The following is a 12,507-nucleotide window of genomic DNA, read 5'->3' as shown; positions in this document are numbered from 1 at the left end:
CCCAGATGAATCTTCCTCTTCACCTAGCTGCCTGAGGGAATCCCTGAGCAAGGGGACCCAGAAACTGCCACTGTAGTAGAGCAGCCCCAGATGAGGAGCTAGTTGGGTTTGCCACCTTCCTGCCCTCTCCCCTTATCTGTTCCAAGGGGTGTATGATTACTCATTCAGACCTTCACTGTAAGCAGGGCCAGTGCTTCCACTAGGCAAACTAGGCAGCCGCCTAGGACACAATGCCACCTAGGGGCACCTGGTCGCAGCACAGGCCAGCACTCTTTCTGTATGGGATGCCGCCACGTCATGAATGATCCTTCAGCTGAGGGGAAGTGTGGCAGAGAGGAGGAGAGTACAGAGAAGGACAGAGAATTATGCCCAGTGTCTGGGACCAATGTAGCAGCTGAACTGCAGCTCCTTCCAGTGTTCCTCTCAGACTCCGTTCCTTACTGCAAGCCGGCTGGCGACTGCTGATCACTGTGGCATTCCAGCCCTTCTCTTCCCATTCATCAGCTGAGGCGGAGCTGCACCTGTAGAGGAAGTTAATGTCTGACTCTGATGTTTTGTGTCTGTGTGAATGTGAGCCGACCGGCCAGATATCCATCCATCACATGTGCAAAGTGTCAGTGAGTGATAATATCATCACAATCCCAAAGCCTGCTCTTCTAGCACCTGCTGGGCCTGCTGATTTGTGTTGGTGATGGTGTGTTGTGTCAGATCTGTCTCTGTGTAGGATCGCTCAGTTCAAGTGTTTTCTGTGTGTGTGTGTGGACTGGGATGCCTGCTGTCACAGCGATTTATCTCCCCCCATTGACAGATCCCAGGCTGGAATTCCCCAGGCAGAGTATGGATCCATCATCCTCCACTCACTGCAACTGTTGCCCTGCCACTGCCAGCCACAGATACAGTCCGTCTGTGATATGGATTTTGTCTTTAATATTGGTGCTGGTGGCATCTTATGGCACTTATTTTTGCATATTAAAGGAAATTTAGCAGTTTCATGTTTTGTTGATTTAATATTTTCTACTGTTTAGGAAAAAAAAATTTTCTTTGGGGGGGGGGGGGGGAGGAGATGGTCTTGCCTAGGGTGCAAAATAGTCTAGCACCAGCCCTGCCTGTACGTTTGTTAGGTTGGTGGCTGCCTTCAGGGCTTCTTACGCTGGGCTGGTTCCTTCCCTGCTTCTCAAGCTGTCTTTTCTCAGGGGATGGTTGAGACTGAGAGATCCTCTTTCCCACATCCTGCCTGCAAGTAGGCCCCTCCCTGGGCCCCCACCCAGGCTCTGCAATCCAGCCATTTCACGTGATCTTCCACCCAACATTGAACACTTCCTGATCAGGCTATCCCATACGTAAGGGCTGTTCTGACGAAAAACCTAGCTAGCTCCCCCTGGCTAACTAGAGGGGCACTACAGAGAAAACTTTTTTTGGATAGAGTGGCGAGGGATTAGAACCCCTGCTGGGTTTTTATTGTTGTCTGTGTCCAAATTAGGGAGATTCACCCTCCCTATTTTTCCTGTTTACCATTATCATTGAAAGTGAAAGTAAAAGAAAATCCCAAATTTTGGGTTGTCCACAGAAAAGTAATAGAGGGGAAATCTTCCAATGGGGACACTAGTTCTGGTGACCTGAGGGTCCCCAAGGAATTCCCTTAATTTACAGGGATTTCCTCTCACTTCCTTTTTGGCTATGGGTCAGGAAGTGAAGGGAAATCTCAACAATGGGGCACAGATGGTGAAAGAAAATCTGACGGGGTTATATCCCCGTCAGGTTGAATCTAGCAGTTTACAAGAACCTGTAGTGTGTTTACGTTAGAAGGATGGCAGGGTGCCAAAATTCTGCTTTCCATACAAAATATTGTGATTTCAGTTGTGAACGTTGAAGATTAGTTTTATTCACAATGCCTATTGAGGACTTGTTTTAAAGTGGATTTACTGCTTACACAAAATATGTAAATACTTTAACATGCATATTTTGGGCACAGGTTCAAGTGGTCCTTTAGATCTAGAAAGTTTTACAATTATCTTTGTTCAAGATATAATTTATTAACATACTTGCTCTTGGCAGCCAGGTCTTTTTTCATTACTGAAAACAAACCTTGGTCCCTTCTGCAAAAAAAAAAAAAGAATAGCATAGATAGAATAAATCAATAATATGGAAATGAATTGACTGGAGTTTATTAATAATAATTAAAACAAAATACATTCATAAACATGTTGCAGTGATTAGGGACTAGATTTTTTTTGCATCAGTTATAATAAGTCAACAAAAAAATGTTCCAATTACAGCTGCCTCCAACTAAACAATGTAATGCTGGGAGTCTTTATTGTGTCCTGTACTGGGTACAGCCTTGTATTATGGATAAAAAGCAGTTTTTAGTGACCGTTCTAGTTTAAAAAAAAACAAAAACTTTGCACTTCTAGGCATTGGAATCATTTACCCCCCCCCCCCCCCCCCTTACTCTTCCTCCCACATGTTAACACTGTTGCTTGAGAACAGGCTGATCAAACCCCAATGTTGCAATTTGTGGTGGGGGCAGAAAGTACAGCCAACAACCCCCACCCCCAAGTCTTTGATTTACATTTCCCTACTGTTCACAATATTTTTTTGTATAGAATTAATTTTTATTGAAAAATGTGGCACATTCTCCACTTCTTCCATGCAGTCATCACTCCCATGGAAACCCTGTGTACCCTTAAAAGGTCAACAGCCTTCCCAGAGTAATAAATAGAGAGAGTGCACAAGACTTCGCTCTCAGGATGGACTTTTTTGCACTCACTGTTTGGCACTGTCCCTGTTCATCACATAGTGGATATTTCAGAGAAGCAGGAAAATGTACGTTTAAAGAGTAACTCCATTTTTCTTGAGAAAAAAAAAAAACATTACCTTCTGAGTGATCTATGTACATTGCAAGGATTTAAACTAGCTTTGTTGCAGATTCCTACCTTTTGTTGGACACATTCTAAAGGAATAGCCTTTCCTCTATGTGCAGAGTGAATCTCTATGGGAGTGGTTTCATAATCATCAATCAGCTGCTACACCTGCAGGGCTCTAATGAGGAAACTTGCATGGCCTGCATCCCTTTAGATGTGATTTCCCTTTGAGAATATCTCACCAAAAATGAAATTTTTGTTGCAAGGGATGCTCACAATCGGATTTGTATCTTAGTTTAGTAAGCCAATTACACAAACAGGAAATGACATTTCTGGGAGACGTTCTGTACACCATATGTGTACAGAACACCTCCAGGTAGCCATATTTCTTTGTATGCAGAAAATTGCAGCACTGCAGATTGGAAAGGAAAGGTAACTTTTAAATGACATTCAATTACAATAGGATTTGTGTCTCAATTATATATGCTATATTTTTTTTTTGATTGGCTAATTTTTGTCCCATGAAAGTGGAGTTACCCTTTATGTCTTGTCATGGGGCTTACTAGGCAGCAAGTGGAAACATCATAACTGGTAATAGATGGGTGTACTTTTTTAGCTTTCTGGACACGGTATGTGAAGCACATCCAAATAAATATTTAAGTATAACTAAGGGGTTATAAAAGAAAGAGTGCACAGAGATTAGAACACTTGTCAGCTTTTATTGCTGTCTGTGTCCCCAGTAGGGAGATTCACCCTCTCTATTTGTCCTGTTTATCATGATAATTGAAAATGACAGTAAAAAGGTGACTGGGGGTCCCCAGGGCATTTCCTTAATTTGCAAGGATTTCCTCCCACTTACTGTTTGGAGATTGTCCTTTACTTTCTGTCCCATAACCACAGTGGGACACAGATGAAAAAAAAATTATGACAGGGATTATAACCCTCCCTTGCTCTATCCAAAATGAAAAACATTTTTACCTATAGTTCTACTTTAATATAAATACTTTTGGCATCTTTAGTACACCTAGCCTCTGTTCATCAGCTGTAGCCCTCCAGTGGCATTTACTGGCAATTGTTTAACATCACAGATCTGGCTGGTCCTGTGTAAATTGATACTAGAATCAGTCGTTAAGAATTGCAATGACGTAATGTTATTATTACTTCATTGTAATAGCTCTAGTTCATGCATAGCAGAACCAGATGTGATGCATGTGATGTCAGTTAAAACAGCCTTTCAAATTAAAAAAAAAACTGTTTTGCCATTTAACACCTTACTTAACCCAAAGCAGAAAAAAAATAACATCCTCTTCCCCTTCTCTCTTTAGCTTTACTTTTCTTATTTTTTATTTCTATTTTTTTAAGACTATTTGTAGTTTTCATTTGTTGGTTTCCCAATCTTTTGACAAATGACAAAGTTAAAAAAAAAAGTGCCATACTGAAAAAACATTTATAAGTAATTTTGATGTGATATAAAAAATTTGATACACTTTGTAACAGAACCGAATTTTAAGCTCCATTATACAGAGGAGAAATTTAAAATGCTATGTGCATTTTTATTGGCAGGAAAACTAAAAAAAGCACAGTTTTTTCATTTTGATACATCTTTTGTCCGTAAATTGCATAGAAGTTGCAATAATACTTTAAGGCAATGAAAAAGCTTCTTTTTTTTACTGAAAAACATTGCTTATAGCTATATTACTATAGCTTTAATGTGTACAGGTGAGAGAGTTGAACTGGTAAATACTGACAATTGAAAGTGACCGTGTCTGTTCAAAGCCAACCCCCCCGTCACTTTTTACTCACTCTCTAATGCTCCCTGCCATTCCCTCTTCTGTGACCACCAAGATGGAGGGGGTGATGTCACTACTTCCTCTAAGATCCAACACTAGGTGTTTTGGTGGCAGCTGTGACAAAGGAAGGAACAACTGGGAGTGCTGGAGAGGCAAGTATAAAGTGGTCAGAGTGGGCTATACAGAGACATGGTCTCTTTGCCAGGATAGGCAAGGTGAAAGGGTCTCTCAAAGTGAACCTGTTGCTTTGCCATGAACAGTTTACCAGTTTTGTGGAGTTCTACTTAGCAGACTGCATCTGTTAAGACCCTAGAGTGTAGTGACATTTATCAGATGTAATAAAGGACAGCCAACTTAATTTGAATTAGGAGCCTGTGTAAATTAAGCATTCAGTGTTTATATTGGTCCCAGTTATTACAGAAGATGTTAAATTCTCCTGATTCCAAAAGTTATAAAGCAAATTAAACACAGATATATTAGAAGCTTGTATGAAGATAATTAATCCCACTATCCAATCACATCAGATAAAGTCATTGTAGAGGAACAATGAGGAACGTGTTCCTACTTGAGGGACAGATGCAGCGAGTATTATCAGAGCAGCATGTGAAGAGTACGAACACCACCAAAACATACAGAACAGAATGTCCTTCAATTCAAGAGAACATGGAATACAATTAGTTATATTCTATTTATAACATTATGGTGTACAGGTGTGGCATCAAGGACACTGCGCTTTATAGGAAAAGGTGCTCGTGACTTGGTAGAAAAGATAGTGTAGGAGATTGTTAAGGACGCTCCTGTGAGTTCACAAAGAACTATGTGCTGCAGAAGAAAGGGGTAGGAAAGAGGTCAATTACCTCAAACTAATCATTGGTGAGAGCTGCATTTTACTTCAAATATTTAAGCAGGACTTCACTTCCGTTATTGAAGCCTGTAGGTGAGCTACCTTTTGGAAGCACATTCATTTTGCACATTTTTTATTTTACTGGTCCTAACTTTGTTGACCAGAATGTGTAACGCAGAAGACCGAATTTCCTTTTGGGGAAAAAATGCATGACTGATAACTGGTAGCAAAAAGTTGTCTCTTCACCTCTGCTGCCTATATGCACAAGTCAACGGTGCCTAATGGTAAATCCAGCCCTGTACATGCATATAGGAATGCTCCAAGTATGGTCATACATGGCCCTTTGCAGCTTTTAGGCCTGAAGCTGATCATACACTGAGAGATTTATTTAATTAAAGGCTTCTTTCATTAAAGTCCACCTTTTGCAAAAAATATTAAATGTATATATTTGCAGAAAAAAAAGAATTGCAACTGGGATCAATGGATCATGGGAGCAATGTCAGCCTCCTACAGACTCCATTCCAGTGACCCTTTCTCCAGCTCATACCTTGGAATAGAGTGTGGTGATCACCAAATTTGTATTTACTATAATTGAGCACTACAAGTCCATCTGCCTCGATGGAAAATGGTACTTGTAGTTTATTCATTCACAGATCTATTCCAAAGTCCCAGCTCTTCCAGTACATGTTCAGTGTGTTCACAACAACTTGGAGGCTCATCTGAAGTCACAAGTGCTTATTCCCAAAGTGGTATGTGCACCCAATAGGACTACACCTCTTCCTTGCGAACCCAAATGGATCCTATACCAGTTTTACACTCTACTTTCTACCCCCTTACTCCTTTTTCTAAGAGTATTTCACATTCTGTAGAAGTCAAATGATGAAATGTGTGAACCGCAAGTTGACGTCATCACATATGGACTGGAAATGATGTTATCAAGTCTAAAAAAACAGCACTTCCTGTTTTTTTACACACTTATTTTAAAGGGGAAATGCTTATTATGGCCTTGTGAGTAATATTTATAGAATAGAGCGCTTGGTTTTACACTATGGAAGTGCTTATTATTTTATTTTGAGCAACTACCTGGCTGTTAAATGCAAACAAGGGGGATTAAGTGAAGATCCTAATCCCAGTTTGGCCCTAAAGGGGGGACAAACAGAGAGGATTGGTAGAATGATTCCCAAGCATGCTCTGGTGACCTACTAGTAAAAAAAAAGAATTTCCGGAGAGCCTTTATACAGTATATACTATTGCTGGTGTACAGCTCTATTAATTTTGAAAGAGTTGGTGAGCCTTATATACTATTATATACCTCATATACTATTGGTGGCAGGTTAAAAGACAGTACTATTAAACGTGCTTGTGACTCACTTTATTATTGAAGGGGGTCGGTTATTTGTGGTGAGCCTTCTTATATACTATTGGCGGCTGGTAGTAAACTTATGAAAAACCCTGCATGTCAGCAGATTTGTGATTTCCTAGCAGAAGAGACCCTAGAGGTCTCTTCTGTCATAAATATCTCCCCTGCTTGTCAGCAGATAATGTGATCTGAGACGCACATGCACGGCTCAGACCACATTTCCAGGCCGCTCTGCATGCCACGGTGATGTAACTCCTGTGCACATGTTTGGGAGTTATGTAACCATTGCCCGGCCATTCAAGCAGCCAAAGATACCAAACCTGGAAAAAAGACTGGGCGAAGATGAAAGCTCCAGTGAGCCATGGCAGCACAGTGCTTGAGGGCTTCAGTTTGTTGGCAAGTCTGTCATAATGTACTAGTATGCAGTGCATACTAGTATGTTGTGATTTAAACCTGCAGGGGGTCCATTTTTTTTCGTTTACTAAACTGACTTTACTTTTATGTGATTTTTATTCACTTAGTGGTTCACTTATTACAAATATATGATTTACTACACCATGAGAGTTTTTCTGCTCTAGTAACGCTGTGAGTATATCTTTGAATCCACCTGATCTGAATTAGAGCAATGAGGTCCTAGTATGCAGTAGATGTGTTGGAAAGAACTCAGACATTCCAAAGGATCTATAGAGGATGCCTGTTTGACTTGGAGATAGCGAGTCTGTTTATTCAGTGAGACTTTGCTTCCTAAATGATCTTCTAGATCATTTTGGAAGCAATTTTATTTTAGTTCATAAGTGAGTACAGTACCATCAGAGAGGAGTATACTGGTGTCAAAGATACTGCACTATAGGAAAAAATATTTTATTTTATTGGGCATGTATGTCACTGATTGCACTTATAATATAATAATTTCATATTTAATGTGAAATAACATATGTATTATCAAATTCTTGTAAGGTAATAATTTAAATTTGTGTTATTAAAGAGTACTGGGAAGTGTGAATTCTATTAGCTGATAGCTATATTGGCTATTGGGGTATGTAGGGTATTCACAGCGCTATATTGGCTATTGGGGTATGTAGGGTATTCACAGCGCTATATTGGCTATTGGGGTATGTAGGGTATTCACAGCGCTGTTTATTAAAATTAAATGTGTCTGCACAAACCTCTCTTTGGTTGAGATGACTTTTTGTTGTGCCCAAGGAGCCTCCCAAATTTGGCCTCCAACATCCAGGTTTACAGCATTCCAGAGCTTAAGATGCCCCCAATATAATGTAGGGCCTCCAAATTTTCCCAAACAAAGGGCCAGTTTATGCCTCAATTTTGGTGTCAGTGGGAGTAATAGCACCTCATATTAGTGGGAGGGAGGAATAGTGCCCCAAGGGTCGAATAAAGGCAAGTTTGGAATCCACTGGCATAATGTAACACAGGCATCTCTCTCTTTACCTGAAATACTGCACTGGGGGTATTGACAAGTGTGTTATTGCTGAAGGCTGTGATTTGATTACAGATTCAGGGGGCTCCTGCCATACAGCCAAGAAAAATTTCAGTGCAATAGCGGCACGTCCTGGCACCTGTTTTCACAAATACAGCTTGCTTTCAAGCTTCTTACATGTGACAGGTGTAGGTTATTAAACAAACAAAACAATAAAAAAAAGCTATAAAATACAAATGCCTTACACAATATATCATAAAAGCTTCTTCAAAAACAGCACAATGAAGCTTCTGCTGGTGCACAGGGGAGGAAGACCCAGTGTTTGACCATCTATAGAAAGTGTAATTGCAATTCAGTATTTTTACAGATTTCTCTAACAGTATATTTCAACTGTTAGGCTTCAGTCTGCCAAGTCATGTGACCAAAAGCAGAAAGCTTTTGTTTGGAGACTGTAGGACGCACTGATGCCTCCCTGTATTCATGTGACAATACAATCTTGAAATGTTTTATCTGCTTGGCAGAAGACAGCGATGAGGGTATGTGCAAGCGCGGGTTCCTCTTCAGTTTTTTTATCCTCTCTTAATCCTTATTTTAATTCTAAAAGCTGCAACAAAATGCTGGCCCTGTTTTTCTAGCCTGTTTGTCTATATCAACACTGGAATTACATGTCAAATCTCTATATGGTTTAAACCTTGTCATAAAAAAATGCTGTGCATGTCTGAACAAAGCAGTAAATGCAGCAAAAATATGGTAACTAGTGTGTAAAAAAAACAAAAAACACTTTTTTAGAGGTTGTAGTGAGAGTCAATCCGTAGTCAGTGGAAACTCCAAAAATCAGAAGTACTTTTTGGTGTCTTTTTTCCAACTAGTTTTGTGCGATGACCATTAAAATGGAACTAGAAAATGATGATGGAAAACTGAATTAAACTAAAGTTGGGAGAAAACGTAAATAACTGTGTGTATTCTAAGCCCCAAGCAGTGCTATGGACTCTCCATGTCACAGCACTGATTGGTCCTATACTATTACCTGGCATTCTCATACCTGGAACTACTGTCATATGATACCCTCATACCTGGAAGTAGAAAGTTTTTGTTTCCAGTTCTGAACAAAGTAGCAGGGAGCGAAGAAAGGACAATTATTTGCAGCATGGGAAGGTGTTAGAGGTTAATTCCACCTTTTGCAGAAAAAAAAAAAATGTACTTATATTGATTAGAAAAATGTGCATTTAGTTATTTTTTTGCATTGGATCCTGCAAAGCATTGTAACCATGATTAGTTGTTCGGGGCAGGGCCGCAATGCTAAGCTTCCTGTTCCTGCAGACTATTCCTCCAGCGCCATACTGAAGCTCAGACGTTTGGTTATGGGGCTGAAGAAAGTATCAATGGACTACAGGTATAGTGATGTCACTGCACTTGTGCTCCATTGAGAACTACTGGTCCTTCTGCTTCAGGGACAGATGGGACACAGATCCTGTAAATGAATGATATGGCTGTGTAGGAGGAAATAAAATGACCAAGTATACCAAAAAGAGAACACCCAAATTCAGTAAAGTGGGGGGCAGCTTGGACATGGGGGAGCTGCAGCTTATGACTGTTTCTTGTTACACGCTAAAATATGGAAAGAGAAGAAAGGTGGACTAACTTTTGAAGACAACATGCTAGTATACCAATAATGGTCAAAGCACTGGTTTGCTTTAGAAGGAGTACAAACTGACAAAAGACACCAAAAAAAAAAAAAATAGGGTTTCTTTATTATCACAGAAGAGAAACTTTCAGGCATAATTAATGAATACCTTTTTTGCACTGTTAAATCATTTTCATCCATGAACAGTTAAACTAATTGAGCAAAATGTAGACTTCCCTCATTTTGTAAAAAAATATTTCAGGAGAAAAGTCTGAGACCTACTTTTTTTGGTAGCTTTAATACACTAAAGCACCTTAATTTACAGCTGGTCAAATGGTTCACTGTTAGTTCAGACACATTTTAAATGGTTATAAGTCCAAATTTTTAATGATGGCAGATTTATGAAAAACATGTTCTAATTTAAATTTGTATTCTTTTAACAGAATGATTCCATCATCCAGCAAATCGTTTTTCTTAAGTGACCTGGTGTCATCTCGAAATTATGACCTGTGTGTCCTGGCTGTATACGACGATGGTACAACTGCTTTAACTGCAACCCGGGTCATAGGCTGTGTACAATTTACAACTGAACAGGAGTATAAGCAGTGTCGATCCCTCCATGCTCAGTTTCTTGGTGGAACAATGATCATTATCATCGGTGGTATCATTGTGGCCTCGGTCCTCGTGTTCATTTTTATTCTACTCATGAAATACAAAGTCTACAATAACCACCCCAAATCAAAACCAGCCAAGGTCACCAACGTGTGCTCTCAAACCAATGGTAGCCAGAGCGGTACAATGGGACGTTCATCATCAAAACTCAATGAGAGGAGAGACAGTATTATGCAGGACATCTCTGGAACGTCCATCAAAGGCAAAACCATAGTTGACCTCACCCCAGATGGCGAAAAAGTGACTGTAACTGACACTACCTTTATAACAAATGACATACTCTCTCACTAGCAAAATACCAATACCACAAACTTATGCACCTCTTTTAAAGGGATAATCAAAGAACTGGTCATTGTGGTACCGTTAAGGACATTTTCATGCAAGGAGTCGTCTTTTCGGCTTCATACCTATTGTCTATTTTTAAGATCAGATGGTTACAACAAAAAGCTATTTTTTTAATCTGTAAAAATGGTTACTGCATTCTTAACTATTTTTTGGTTCAATATTATTAAATATAAAGTGTGTGACAAAAAATGGCTAACTAGAAATAATTGGTTTTAAACAATGGTACTTAAAAGGAAGGATAATAAATGTTTCTTTGGTTATTTTATGTTCGAATCGCCTAAACTAACCGCATGAACGTTTATGTATAGAATTTTGACTTGTTCCATTTGAGCCTCAGGAATTATCTAAGCCCAATCATAGATGCCGATTCTGACCCCATTCTTAGGCCCATGGGCTGTGTCCAGCCTGGTCAAAAGGGGATCTGTTTACAGATCATAGGAGAACACTTTGGTGACATCCACGTCCTTTCAGTTTGCAAAGCTACTGTAACAAGAAAACTCATATTGCATACATGAGCACACATATGTAAAAAGACTACCTCCGATTCATCACACATAGGGCAGAAAAAAAAATGAAAAGTACAGTCATTTTCCAGCCCTAGATAGACTCTAAGGCAATTGGATTTAAAAGCATGCATGTCTGTTTACATCCACCTGTTCATTGATTTATAGTACATGGAGCTTCCCATCTGGTCCACCTAAAAAGACTGGGAGGTGGACCTGATCGGACCACCCATGTGAAAGGGGCTTAACACTTTCTCCACCAGAAGACCTCCACAGTCCAAACACACAAGTGTTCTATCCAAGGTCTGTTTCAATTTACAATCTTAACAGTTGAACAACCTAACGGGCCCCTAGCTATTTATTATCTATTTGTAGAGCCTGAATGTTAATCACTGAGTTATAGTGGCTTAACAACAAAACATGTATGATGTATTGGTACATAACTATATCTGTATTGAAGCTTGTAACAATTACTACATATTTCAGGTTAAAGGCATTTACAGAGTCTAACCCTAAACACATTGGAGTTCATTTCGTAAAACTGGAGAGTGCAAAATAAGATGCAGCTCTGCTTTGAAACCAACTAACTGCCAGGTTTTGTCAAAGCTTAATAGAACAAGCTGAAATTAGAAGCCGATTGGCTACCATGCACCAGTATACCAGATTTTGCACTCTCCAGATTTAACAAATCAATTGCATTGTGTATTCATTCAAATACAAGCTTTGCCTTTGATTTGATTTGGTGGGATTGCTGTACCAACAAGTACACCTTGGCAACTGAAAGGTATTTTTATGCAGGCATCTGCAGGGTGAAGTTACCCTGTCAGTAGTGACTTAATGCCTGTTGTACTCCAGGTGGCAGTACATTAACATTCAACATGTTCCTGCACCCAGCATCGGTCTTCAATAGTGCCCCATCAACCACAAAGCAGCAGGCATTCTGAAGATCTCCCTCTGGCCTTACCTTTCATCTTGCTTTTGGCCACTAAGTTCACTAACTGACTATAATGGCCAATAGAAAAATGGGGCAAGTGTCTGTGTACAGCTCAACCTACCCAGCTCTGCTCATTATT

General features: G+C 39.8%; 1 protein-coding gene across 2 annotated transcripts in view; it reads left to right on the top strand.

Annotated features, from left to right (window-relative positions):
- The window catches only part of LOC149447878 (leucine-rich repeat and fibronectin type III domain-containing protein 1-like protein), a 789,142-nt gene extending 777,946 nt beyond the window's left edge, over positions 1-11,196 (top strand). For both annotated transcript variants that reach the window (XM_089652000.1, XM_089652001.1), the window contains one exon: positions 10,358-11,196. In XM_089652000.1, coding sequence (XP_089508126.1) covers positions 10,358-10,877 — 520 coding nt within the window. In that variant the 3' untranslated portion in view covers positions 10,878-11,196. The remainder of the gene's footprint in view (positions 1-10,357) is intronic.
- The last annotated feature ends 1,311 nt before the right edge of the window (positions 11,197-12,507 follow it).

Source organism: Staurois parvus, unplaced genomic scaffold, assembly GCF_062004578.1.
Source record: "Staurois parvus isolate SC_StPar_1 unplaced genomic scaffold, SC_StPar_1.0 ptg000668l, whole genome shotgun sequence".
Taxonomy (NCBI): Eukaryota; Metazoa; Chordata; class Amphibia; order Anura; family Ranidae; genus Staurois; species Staurois parvus.
The sequence above is the reverse complement of the archived record's forward strand: the minus strand, read 5'-3'. Positions and strand labels throughout refer to the sequence as shown.